At 40.0% G+C, this 13,986-nt stretch overlaps 1 protein-coding gene across 10 annotated transcripts in view; it reads right to left on the bottom strand.

The window, feature by feature from the left end:
- Nucleotides 1-243: 243 nt before the first annotated feature.
- Nucleotides 244-13,986, bottom strand: part of LOC129921094 (RNA-binding protein 24-B-like) — a 177,904-nt gene continuing 164,161 nt past the window's right edge. For all 10 annotated transcript variants that reach the window (XM_056002762.1, XM_056002761.1, XM_056002759.1 and 7 more), the window contains one exon: nucleotides 244-640. In XM_056002762.1, the coding sequence (XP_055858737.1) occupies nucleotides 492-640 (149 nt within the window). In that variant the 3' untranslated portion in view covers nucleotides 244-491. The remainder of the gene's footprint in view (nucleotides 641-13,986) is intronic.

Raw genomic sequence — 13,986 nt, forward strand, 5'->3', positions numbered from 1 at the left:
TGGCGTCATGGCGATTTGTAGACGAAAATGTAATGAAACGCTATTTCGACATCAAAAAAGTGTATCAAATGAATAAAAAAAACTCAAAGAAAACAATATCTGGCATGAAATAGTTATGCCAAATTTGTGGACCATATTTTAAAAGCAGGGAACAGGGAACTCTATTTAACCTTTTTCTTGCCTGTGTTTTGAAGTAACATTTTTGGAATTTTTCGGAGTTACCGATCATAAATTAGAAAACACTGAAAATGTATAAGCTTTAATAACGTTCACTATTACTTCTTTGCAAAGACATGAAACTTTTACTAATCTTTTCTGTACAACTCATATTCATAACACATACCTATGATTTAGTCTACAAACACTACTACTCAATATATCCGTACCTTTCCACTTTTTAAAACTATGATTATTAAATATTTGTCTAATAAGTTTAAGTATTGGTTTCCTGACAAGCAACGGTTTACAATTTGTGTTATGCATTTACAATTTTATTGAAGTCTTGCATCTTGAATAGAAGCATTTGTAGCCTGTTGGTATGGACTAAGAGCTGCAAAAGCTCCCGTCGCAGCACTAGCTCCTGTGTGTGGCAAAGTAGCATATGTGTAAGGTGTTACATAACCCGCGGTAGATGCGTTACCTAGAAGTAAAGAAATAATCAGTTATATAAAAAAATTAATTTTTTTTTTAAAGTAATAGATAACAAAATAGTCCTACATTTACATTAAAAAAGCGTGTAACAATTTTCTTCAATTATTTTCTTCTATATATAGCCGTGCTTTCGTGAAAATTAAGCAAAGTAAGGAAATTTTTTTCACAAAAACTATCCAGCCTATCTGATTTTCAACCATTTTTGGTATGGATGTTCCGGGAGCCAGAACATTTCATACTCGTACACTCCATACCACGACATTTTATTCCAACAGAATCTCAGAGTCCATTTTTAGCAAGGGCCGTCCATTTTTGTTCATTCTGTGTTGTTTTTTTTTTTAATTTTGATTGGATAATGAAATTAGCAAGTGCATGGACCTATTATATAATACGTCCATGAGTGACTGTAAACAGCAAGGAACTTTTAAGTAAAAGGGAGGAAATAAGTAAAGTAATGTCGAATTCCTTTAAATTTTTAGAATCGCATAAAAAAACCGAATTTTTGGAATTTTTGAAAACAGACGAAATTCTTTTTTGCGATTGTGTGTGTGTCGTTTGACAACAATTTTTACGTCAAGCTGAAATCACAATTTCTGCAAAATAATTCCTTTGATCAATAATTTTGTTTGTTTTCTTCGGTAATATAAATTAAATTTAATCAAAATCAATATAGGCTGCGATCCTTTGGGAACATTTATCATTTTGAATGAAAAAAGTATAAAAGGAATTGAAATTTCATAGGAATCTTCAGTGCAAGCAAGCAAGTCAGTGTGAACGGACGTGTTAGCGGACAACTTAAAAAAACAACCACCATAATTAAAAACAACCCCCAAAAAAAAAGGGATTAAAATCCGGACTACCTGCCAGCTACCTGGACGGATTAACCAAAAAAAAGGGATAATTACCCAAATTAACTTAATCCCTAATCGTAAAGTATTTTACCGATTAGGATTAACTTAATCACTTCAGCAAAAGGATTACCGACCCATAATAAATATGGGAAAAAAGGAAAAGCGGAAGGACGAAGCAGCCGCTACCTATGACGAGTTCATAAAAAAGGTCAGAGAAGGCATGTCTTCTCATGGAAAGGAGTTTCTGCTCCAAATACATGAGAAACTCAATGCCTTCGATGAGCTTTACAATGAAGAAGAAGAGGACCAACAAGAAGAGGATCAAGAAGAAGAAGTACAGCCAGCAGAAGAGGAAGAGGAGAAAGAAGCTCTGCAGTCCGATTTCGAGGACCTAGACGACATCGCCAAAACAAGACAAGTCATTGAGGATAACAATGACGCAGAGATGATCGATGCCGGACAGGAACAACCACCGAAAGCCCAGCCAGAATCCGATTTTATCAAGGTGATAAGAATTAAGAGGAAGAGGAAGCCAGCAGCAATGTCTACTGAGCAATTGGAGGCCAAGAAACCGACCCCATCTACACCACCACCAACGCCAACTCCATCAGCCGCAGTTGTACCAACCACCTCAGCCCCAGCAACCCAAATGGACTCAGCCGCAGCAACTACCCAGAAGACATCAAGGACAGCCACCAACATGGAAGGAACATCTAGGGAGAAGCTTATGCCACCCATTGTCTGCTTTAAATTGAATGTCGCAGAGCTCAACCGACATTTAAGAGGACTGGGTGTAGCATACAAGGCCACGAATTACAACAACGGCAAGACAGTCATATTAACGAAGACCAAGGACAACCACAAGAAGATCACGGAGTACTTAAAGGAAAGGAAGACCGAATTCAACACCTATACCCCCAAGGAAGACAAGAAAATCCTCATGATGCTGAAAGGAGTACACAGCACATTCGAGGTAAACGATATTATTGAGGAACTTAAACACGAGGGAATCAACGCCATCAACGTGAGCCCACAAAAAGGAAGGAAGGACAAGGAGTACAACAACTTTGTTGTAGAACTTGACAAGGACTGCGACATCCCAGCAGTCTTCAAGAAAACACTACTCCTGAACCAGAAAATCCACTGGGAAAAATTCAGGTCTAACACCATCACCCAGTGCAAGAACTGCCAGGCGTTTGGACATGTTGCCAGCAACTGTGGCATGCGGTACAGATGCGTCAAATGCAAGGACCAGCATTTACCAGGAGAGTGCCCAAGGACGAAGAACAACACGAAGGATGACAATGTTTACTGCGTAAACTGCCAGAAAACCGGACACCCTGCTAGTTGGAAAGGATGCCCCGTCCTAAAACGGAAAATGGAAGAAAGGAGGAAAGCCGCCGAGAAGAAGGTGGAACAAGCCAAAGCCGTGAAGAAGACAACAGTGGAATCCATTCAACAAGGACTGAGCTTTGCCACCGTTGCAGCCCGTGCAACACAAAGACGCCAACCCACGAGGACCACCAAGCCCCAGGAAACAGCTCAACAGGCACCAGCTGCAACAACAACCAAGAAACAACCTGCCCCAGCACCAAAACCAGCAACGAAGACCCAGGATAATGGAGACGTCTTTGCAGATGCTGAAAGGCTATTTGGAGCTGACCTTTTCACTTTAGTGCAAAAGGCCAAGCAAATAGTCCCAAGCAATTATGCAAGCCTTGACGATAAGGCAAAAACATTAATAATTGGCCGTCTTATCTGCCAATTATGTATTTAAAAACCCTTAAAATACTAACCTACAATGTAAACTCTATTTACTCCATAACCAGACGGGTTTCTTTAAACTTGTTTTTAAAGTCAAAGAAACCCGATATTCTTTTCTTACAGGAAACTAATTTACAGACGAGGAACAAATATCAACCAGAGGGATACCAAATCTTCAGAGAGGACAAAACCAGCAACGGAGGAAGAGGAACCGCCATACTAATGAGGAAGCTGTTCCAAGGGGAACAGATGAAAATCAACGGACTCAACGCCACAGAAGCTACCTGCGTCATCATCAAGACATCGGGATCAGAAACCCTGATTCTGATGTCTATCTACATGAAGGGAGCATCTTCTAAGGGAAACATCGAGGAGGATCTCAGGAAACTTATGGACATCGCAGACCAGCACACCCATTGCATCATTGGAGGAGACTTCAACGCCAGGCACCCCAGATGGCTGGACAGCACTAGCTCACAGCAAGGAGAAACCATCGTGGACTGGCTGGACAACAATCCACACCGACATTCTTTGGCCATCGTATCGCAACCAACACCCACCTTCCCGAGGACACCATCAACGCTGGACTTTTTCTTAGCATCAACGAGCTTCATCAACATTCTCTCACAGCTCGAGAACTACCGCTGTGTGACACATCCATCGGATTCGGATCATCTTGCTGTGGAGCTTGATATTCGACTCAGACAGAGGATATTGACCACTCAACCTGATCCGGAGTTTCACATCAGGTATGATCGAGTCAACTGGAGACAATTCCGCGATGACACCGAGGCAAGACTTCCTGAAGTGACCAACATCGCCAACCTAACAAACACGGAAATTGACGGAGCGATCCACGGATTGGAGACTGCAGTCAACATCGCCTTGGACAACCAGAAGACCCAGAAGACATCAAGGGATAGATTCTCGAACCTGCCAGAGAATATCATCGCCATCAACAACCACAGGCAGAGGCTAAGAAAAAAGCTACAGCGGATACTACATCGGACCTACAACACGGAGAATGACGAATACAGAAGGACCTATTCGGAACTAAAATGCACCCAAGTTATGTTTGACCGGGCGGTTAAACATTTCCAGGACTCCCAGCTACAAAGAAGACTCCAAGATATCAAACCTGGACCAGACTGCTTTAAGAAGATAAACGCCATCGTAGGAAGAAGACGACAACTCCCAGATTCTATCAGCCATGGACAAACAACAGCACACACCCCAGTAGAAAAAGCCGAAGCGTTTGCAAACCACTTCGAGGGAAATTTCACGGACAATCCACCAGTTCATCTCCCGGAATTCATGATGGAAGTAGAAGCAAGAGTGATTGAAGGACACCAGACATCAATAACAACATTCAGCGAGGAAAATCCTGCCCACAACCCCATCAACAACGACGTTTTCACCAACACCGAAGACATCCGTGAGACCATCATCACAGGAAATTCAAAGAAGTCAACAGGACCAGACGGCATTTCCAACTTTGTCTTGAAAAAGTTGCCGAACATCGCCCTCTTCCTGCTGACAGTCATCTTCAACAACTGCCTAAACAACGGCTATTTTCCGGCAGCATGGAAAACAGCAAGGATTGTTCCAGTACCAAAGAAGACCGACAGGAACACCGTGGAAGGATACAGGCCCATCTCACTACTTTGCTGTGTTAGCAAAGTACTTGAGAGTCTACTACTGAGAAAGGTAAAAAGTTTCTGCTTAGAAAGAAATATAATACCAAACTTCCAGTATGGATTCATGGGCAAGCACTCGACAATTCATCCTCTTCTTGGACTTCACAGCAACATCACCGTGGGATTGAACAAAAAGGAAACCACCGTAGCATGCCTGATAGACATCGAGAAGGCATTTGACAGCGTCTGGATCAAAGGACTCATCTTTAAGCTAATGGAATTTGGCTTTCCAGGATATCTGGTAAAAATCATCCAAAATTTTCTTACTAATCGTCTCTTCTTTGTACAGGTTTCCAGCGACAAGTCAGGACTACGACCCATTAAGGCCGGAGTTCCGCAAGGGTCAAGATTAGGCCCTTTTCTCTTCAATATTTTTACAGCAGATCAACCCGAAAACCCGCCAGGCACGAGGACCAAACTGTACGCAGATGACTCCATCACATACTCAACATCACTATCACCGGAGATAGCAGCCCGTAGAGTGCAGGAGCACATCTACAATCTCTGGAACTACTACCTCAAATGGGGATTGAAGATCAACGCCAGCAAGACGGAACTAATTTGCTTCAGACCACCACAGACAAGGACGAGGGCCCGTAGAAGGATCGCTGAAAGGAGTCGGAACATTACCATTGGATTTCCTGACAACACGGTAGTGACTACAAAGGACAAAGCCAAATACCTGGGAGTAAACTTCACCAACCGGATGAAGTTTAACAAACACGCTGCAGCCATTTTGAAACGCGCCAGTTTTTCGTTTCACCTGGTACATCCTCTACTAAGGAAGCAGTATGGACTCTCCAAGAAGACAAAACTACTCCTCTACAAGCAGCTCATCAGGCCCGTCATCACCTATGCCTGCCCGGTCTGGTTCACAATTTCACCATCAGCCATGAAGAAGATCAAACTCTTCGAGAGGAAAATACTCAGAGTTTGCACTGGACTTTATCGGAACCCCCTAACGAGGAAGTACTGGCCAAATAAGAAGCTGTACGAGGCAGCTGACATCATCCCAATCGACCAGCATATGATGGAACTATCCAGCCGAATTTTGAGGAACCTCGAAGGACATCCAAACCCGGAAGTACAACAACTGCTACAGGACGAAATTCTCACCAGCCAAAGGTACCTACACCCAAGAGCGATCATCGATGCCAGATTCCAGGATGTACTATTCAACGAAGGAAGACCTTTCTACGAAAGAGCGGACAGCGGACACGACAGGGGATAAAAACCTTGAGTTATAATTAATTTTCTATTTTATTTAACAAGACATTTATTTTTCAATTTAAATTTTCATGTATTAGATTAAGTCGACACAAATATGTATTTATATTTTATAAAACCATCCTTTTAGCCAGTAGAAATAAGTTAGGCCCCTTCTGAGCCAACAATCTAGTAATAGTTAATTATAAGCCTAGTTTTAAGACAATTGTATATATAAAACTTTAGCAAAATAAAAACAAACCTTAATCTAAAAAAAAAAAAATCTAATAGGAATCTTCAGTTCCTTCCAGGATTTCACCGGAGGAGGTGTGTCCTCCTGCATGGGTTGTTTTTTATGGATGGATTTTCATTTTTAATAGAGATATTTTATTTTTTGGAGGAATATTTTCTAATTTTTGTTCATTTTGTTCATAAGTGAACTGAAAATCGATGAGAATCACGGAGATTCAGATAAACAACTAGTCGTTCAATTAAAAGTACTTGAGGATCTTCCGTTTGTGTGAAATGTCTCCAGTTGCAAGCAAGCAAATCAGTGCGAACGGACGCGTCCGTGTTAGCGGAGAACTTACAAAAACCACCACCATTATAAAAACAACCACAAAAAAAGGGATTTAATCCAGGCTACCTGCCAGCTACCTGAACGGATTAAAACAAAAAAGGGATCATTGAATTGAATTGAATTTCTTTATTGAGTCTTTTAGGTTACAGTTGCTGTCTTAGTCTAAAAAATAACAATTCTTTACTACTTTACTTAAGTTAAACTGGCGGCTATAATGTATTGCCTGCTCTTTCAGTTGCTTTGTAATGAAAATGAATACAATGTTTGCCTCATGGCGGTCAGTAAAATGTTTTTCTTTTTTCTACTCTTGCTCATGACAGAGAGTTTTGTTTACGTTAACTGTGTGACGTTTTGTCACCCTCTTATAAACTAGGATACATATATACAATAAAAAAACTACAGATACCTTACAAACTAACCCTACGATAGAATGCCTTGAACATTTGTTAGGTTTGTGAGATACGAATATACATAGTATGTACGGAATACAAATATACATTTTCTTTTTTTTTTTGTTAGAGCGAGAGCTCAGTCAGATTCTTGTGAATACATTGTATGTTAGGTTAACATTTTCGTTTATAAGAGCGAGTACGCCCTTAGATTCATTATTTATTTGTTTTTGTTTTTTTTTTTTTTCTTTTTAGTGAATATTATTAACATGGAGGAAAAAGGCATTTATCGGGGAACACATTTATACTTCGATTGTTGTGTACGAGACGAGATAAACATAGATACACAGAGGGTGTTACACATAAACAAAAAATACCAAGACTGGAAACTCGGCGGTCAACTGACGTTTGCCTACAAGCTGCGAGGTGTGGTGAATGTCGTGAACCTATCGTTGTGTTCGTGTTGGATGTGTGGTGAATGCCGTGAATCTATAAATGTGTGCGTGTTAACGTCATTTACCAACGTGGTGGCTTTCACATATATTCACAGACAACACTGTACACAAAAGGGTTTTGGGGGGAAAGACGTACGAAAGTTTCCAGTCTTGGTATTTTTTGTTTATGGTGTTACAAAAGAAAAAAAAGAAACTTCATTAATGAAGATAATGAATGACAGATAACATTGATTATTACAATTATTTGTTTTATAAAATATTTTTACTTTTGATTTGTTGTTCATTTAATTGTCTTTTACATTGGTGATTTTGTAATTATTTATTTTATAATAATACCTGTTATATATTGTTTCATAAATACTTGAATTGTATTTTATTTCAATTAGAAGATAACTAAATGATACTTATTCTAGTATTTTTAAGTAAGTACTGTCGGCCAATCTTTAGAGAATTTTGGTAACTTATTTTTAATAATTTTATAGGTAGAAAAGGGGTTCCCCCAACGTACACTGTAGTGAATCGCGGGACGCAAGTGGCGAATGGATAATTATCCGCGATTTTGATTTGGGATGGCCCTGTTATAGAACTCTAAAGGTTCTAACACTGGAGCGTCAAGATCCACTGAGAGTATTCCGAGTGGTGACAGATAACCAACGCCGTCCCAAGAGGACCCAGTCTGGGATGCTAAGGAATGTATTATTAAGTCGTTTTCGGATTGTTCAAAGTTTGAAATTGTTTTTTTCATGAGAAGCGAGACGTATCTCATCAGCGGGACAGTATTTGTGTCGCTGTAAATAAAGTTATTTGAGAATCTTTTGGTCCGGGTCTCAAAGTTTTTACCAGCACAGAGCCTAAGAAGTTTTCTTTCAAGGATTTCCATATTTTGGGCTACCGAGGGAGAGATGGTAAACCATATTGGAAACCCGTATGTCATTACTGGTCTAACTAATGTTTTATAAAACAGTAGTTTGGATTTTTTGTTTAAGGCTCTGTGCCTGAAAAAGGGCATCAGCATGTTGGAGACTTTTCTGGTCTTTTCAATGGTGAGTTTAGCATGATAATTAAATTTAAATAGATTGTTGAAGTTGATTCCTAAATATTTCAACTTGTTTTGAACTTGGATTGGGCAACCGTTGACGTTTAGTGTGAGATGTTTGCTTTCCCTTACTACTCCAATTGGACCTTTACCACTCGCGTTTCTGATGCAAATCAGTTCTGATTTTGGGACATTCAGCTTGATACCCCAGGTGTTGTAATAGTCGTTTATGACCCCGATGTGTTTTTCGAGGTGGTGTAGAGCTACTAGTGGATATTCGTGGTTGGAGTACGCGATGGTGTCGTCGGCGTAAAGGAGACCGGTTGAGACCAAATTATTTTCTGACCATGTATGGGGGAAGTCGTGCATAAAGATGTTGTATAGGTGTGGGCCCAATATTGACCCTTGCGGGACGCCACTGTCGCAGCTTCGGGGGTTCGACTTTGTCCCTTGAATTTGTACGAAGAAAGTTCTATTAGATAGAAAGCTGTGCAGAATATTGTAGATGTAACTAGGAAGATTAATTGATACGAGTTTAGAGATAAGCCCCACCCTCCATACGCTATCGAAGGCTTTTTCAACATCGAGAGAGCAGGCGACTGTGCATCTTTTTTCTCTCAGATTTAAGATGATATCGTTTTGAAATTTGGTTAGCGCATGGAGGGTGGAGTGTCCACTGCGGAACCCGAATTGGAAGTCGGGTATCGGGTCTATGGGGTTGTCTAGCGGGCAATTCATTTTGTTCAGGATTATTCTTTCGAGTATTTTCCCGGTGTTGGAAAGTAGGGAAATCGGTCTATAATTGTTAATGTCAAAATTGTTTTGTTTTTTAACTATAGGCAGGATCCTAGCTGTTTTCCAGAGGCTGGGGAAGTAGGCATTGTTAATGCAATTATTGTATAGAATTGTTAGGAAGTTAACCGCTTGATTTGAAATTTTTTTCAGAAAGTAATTAGAAATGTTGTCCGGCCCGGACGATTTTTTTGGTCTTAGAAGCTTAAGCAGGTTCTTCACAGAATCAGGGTCAGTAAAAATATGGGGTGCAATAGGGTTCAGTGCAGAGTTTTCGGAATTGAATAGGAAAATGTGTTCCGGTGTGTTTAGAGCCACTGAGTTAGCGGACTCTTGGGCTCTTTGCGTGGTGTTTATGTTGAATAGCGGCACTCTTTCTTTGTACACGTCCGTAAAGTGTTTTTCGAAAGATTCAACGATTTTTGCTTCGCTGGTGAAGGTCTCATTATTAACGACCACTTTATTGCAATGAAATTTTTTCTTTTTGCCCAAGATCCCGAACGCCTCTTTAAAGGCCCATGGGCCAGGCTTAATTTTGGAAAGTCTGTCACTTAGTTCCTTGTTTAACCAGATGTTTACTTTTTGCTTAATAATGTTGTTTAATAAGGCGATCTGGGATGATAACTCTCTATATGCTGGACTGATTCTGTTAAGGGATCTGTGGAATATATTTTTTAAACGCCTTTGCCACTGGTGTTTGACTTTATAGAGGTTTTCGATTTCAGGGGGTAAGTTCTTGTACTTGTTGAATGAGATGGAAGAGCTTGTGGAGTTTCTTTCTAGGGTGGTAATGAGTGTTTGATTAAAATGTGATATGTATTTATCAATGTCGGTATTGGGTAGGCAGGAGGTGGCTGGGGGAAAAAGTTGAAGGAGGTTGCTATCTAATTGGATTCTGAAGGACTGCCAATTGGTATTTTTAAATGATCTGAGTGAGTGCTCCTCACGCAGGCAGATGTTTGCTTCTCCAATACTTATGCACAGAAGTAGGGGGCAGTGCTCTGTAAAGGTGGGAAGGGTTTTCAATGAGAAGTTTTTATTGAAGTGGTTAATTAGATGACTGGATATGAGAAAGTGGTCCAAAAAAGATGGTCCTCTGGGAAAGGTGGGTGTATCCGATGTGAAGTTGGCTAGGGATGGATTGAAGTTTTGTAACCATGATTCAAGCGTCTTACCGTTTAGGTTATGGGTGTGGTCCCCCCAATTGGTACTCCTAGCATTGAGGTCACCACCTATAATTGAACCATCAAATCTGTTGGAGAGGGCTTCAATAGCGTTGAGTTCTGAGGTAAATTGTGCAGGGGGGGTGTTCGAGGGGAAGTATACCGACCCTAGTAGAAGTGTTTTGGGTGAATTATCAATTTTCAGTTTGATGGTGACGAAAAGCGAAGGAAAATTTGTTGAGTGATAGTCCACCAGCTCGTATTCAATGTTATTTTTGATGAGCAGGGCTACCCCCTGGTGGTTGTCATTTCTTAAAGTGTGATAGTTTTGTATTTGTATTCTGTGTCTATTCGAGAAATGAGTTTCTTGAATAAACGCAAAAGAACAATTGCTAGCTTGGAGAATTTTTTGAAGTTCTATTCTCCGCGCTTGTGAAACTAAGGACGTAATGTTGAATTGTAGAATTTTTAACCACATCATTTGGAGCAGAAAAGGAGTTGGTTGACCAGGTCGAGGTACGCTATTCTTTTTTCCGCGAGGGAGCTGAAATTGTTTAGGTTAGACATGAACTTTTCAATATTCGAAATAAGTGTGTTCATGCCAATGCCAAAAAGGTCATTTGACAGTGACATGAATTGATCAATAGTGGATTGTCCTGTTTTTTTATTGGAGTAGTTCGGGAACATGGGTTCCACTCGGGGGGTGTTATTTTGGGTTGCTTTGAAATGGCTGGCATAAGAAATACCCGGTGCCACAGGGGCACCCCTGGAGATCGCGAGGGAGAGGCCTCTTGCGTCAGCTTTTTTAGCACTTGCTTCTTGCAGAAGGCGTTTTCTTCTGGAGTCATATTTTTTGTAGGACTCGCATCCTCTAAAGTTAGCTGGGTGGTCTGAGCCGCAGTTGACGCAAGTGGCCTTGCTCTCCCCCTTGTTCTCCACAGTGCAGGCGCCGGGCTGGTGGTTATTGGTGCATTTTACGCACCTGTATTGGTATGCACAATTCTTTGCGAGATGACCGAACTGTTGGCAGCGCCTGCACTGTAGGGCGCCCGTGTTTCCCTTTGGCTTCTCCCAGTGAACCCTGGTATTAAACAAATATTTGATTTTGAGGAGTTCCCCCATGCTGGTGCCTGGTGTTAACCGGACCAAAAAGAGATTATAGTTTATTTTCTTTTGCCTAGACCGAAGTGTTTCAATTATAGAAACCTTTTCCGCGAAAGGGACTCTCATTTTGAGCTCGTCCAAGATCTCGGATTCCAAATAATCTGAGGTGAGGCCCCTTAGGACCACGTTGGTGGTTCTGTCTTCCTTCAAAGTGAAGGAGTGTGCTTGGGCACTCTCTGTCTTTCTCATTAGATCCATAAGCTCCCTATGGACTTTTGAGTTATCGACGTACAGCCTACTGCTGTTCCCGCGATTCACTATCCTATACGCGAAGTTTACCGACTTTTCTCGGAAATCAAATAATAATTTTCTAGTGTCTACATTTTTCATTATAATTGGCGGACAGTACTTACTTGTATGTGGTATATCGCTAGGGATGCTTTCCTTTCCTAAGGTGTTGATTGGAGTATTGTTGGTACCGTCTTTGGTGCTTCCATCGGTGTTATTATTTTGTCCTGGGACATCTTCCTCCACGTTGCTGACTGCTGATTGTGATAATTGTCTCGTGATGTTGTGGTTGTGCGAGTTCTTTTTTAGCGTGTGGATTGTTATGTCCAGCAGGGGGGCGAATTGGTTTTGTGATGGAGCGCCAGTGTCCATGTCTTGGCGGGGTGATGGTGTTGCTGCCTTGTGCCTTTTATCCGGCATCTTCCATTCCTTTGTCGGGTGGTCGTCATCGATTTCGATTTGAAGGGCTCGGGTTGTGGCGCCATTGTTGGAGGTACCAGGATTTCCATCGTTTTGTTGCGAAGGTTGCTTTGGCGGGCGGCTGAGTACAACGAGTTGCTGCGCCACTTCCATCTCGATGGATTTGTTGATGGTGATTTTGGGCTGTTTTCGTTTTCTAATGTTAGAAGAGGTTTTGTTCATCTCTCCGGCTTGTGCCTTGTGGCATTTTTTGAACAAATAAATCAATTAAGATAGCAGGCAATTTAGATTGCTTTTGTTTTAAATATTTGATTATTTAAGTTTTTTGAGGGGTTTTTGTTTGGTTTTAAATGATTTTTATTTAGTTTTTCACAATAAAATTGCTGTGTTAAACACGTGTCTCAAAAAGCCGCCAAAAATCCAAAAAAAAAAAAAGGGATCACTATGCAAACGAATTAACTTAATCCCTAATCGTAAATTATTTTACCGATTGGGATTAGCTTAATGCATCATCATACTGTTTCACGGATGCCAATCCGATGATGGGATTGAAACAGTACTGTAACTCTAGCCATAAACATTTCAAAATGTTGTCGTTGTTGTTCAAAGATTATAATGACAATAGAATACGTTGCATCACGGATTGCTTTTTGACAGCTCACTTCATTGAAACTATTTGCTCTTCAGTTAAAAACAACAAAATGAAAGTATAGGAAGATTGAGTAAGTACTTTTCTTTTCTAAATAAAATTCTTATTTTTTTCTCAAGCATTAAAATAAATTTTAGAATTTTGTTCGACCTTAAAACCCAAATTTTCGAAAGCTTGCAAAAATCAGGTAGTTTTGCGAGACTGTAAATGCTCATACATACATACTTTTATTTTTAAATCTTTTGACGTGATAATGTCTTACAAATCGATGAACCATGGAAGCATCCACGAAAAAGTGACGATATTTTCTCCCGTCCAACCTGAATTTTTTAGCAGTGCGGCAAAAATTTCAAATAAAAATAAGCTCTTGGAGATACAAATATTTGAAAGATAATGACCTAAAGTTGAAAACAAATGAAGGATTTTTAAAATTTTCATCATTTAATAGAGTAAATATGGGTAGAACTAAATTGCAAAAAAGTGGCTATTTTCTAAACGCGACGTTGTAAAAAGTTGATTTTTTTTAATCGATAGATAAAGGAGATGGGGCGTTTTTGGGCCATGAGCGTACATTAATGAGACTAGTCTCAAAATGAAGCTGAAGGTTAGTATATTCAATCTTTGAATTTTTTTTTCAAATCGTAAGTCAGGGTCTTGAGATACAGGGCTCCAAAGTTCGTTCTGATAACCCTTACTTATCCCTTTTATATGCAAATATCATGAGAACTACAAGTGGTATATTGATGTTTTTGATGTCAAATGAAAGGTTGTTTTAATGCCTTTTAAACAATATAAAATACATATTACACAAAACAAAGAAACGGCGAACAAATAAAGAAAAGTAAAATGTTATTTAAAAAAATCGATTTTTGTTCAAAATATTTATTTATTTTAAATATGCTTGCAATGAACACGCAGGTATAGTTATAAAACTGTTTGAA

The sequence above is a fragment of the Episyrphus balteatus genome, chromosome 1, assembly GCF_945859705.1.
Source record: "Episyrphus balteatus chromosome 1, idEpiBalt1.1, whole genome shotgun sequence".
In the NCBI taxonomy this organism is placed as follows: Eukaryota; Metazoa; Arthropoda; class Insecta; order Diptera; family Syrphidae; genus Episyrphus; species Episyrphus balteatus.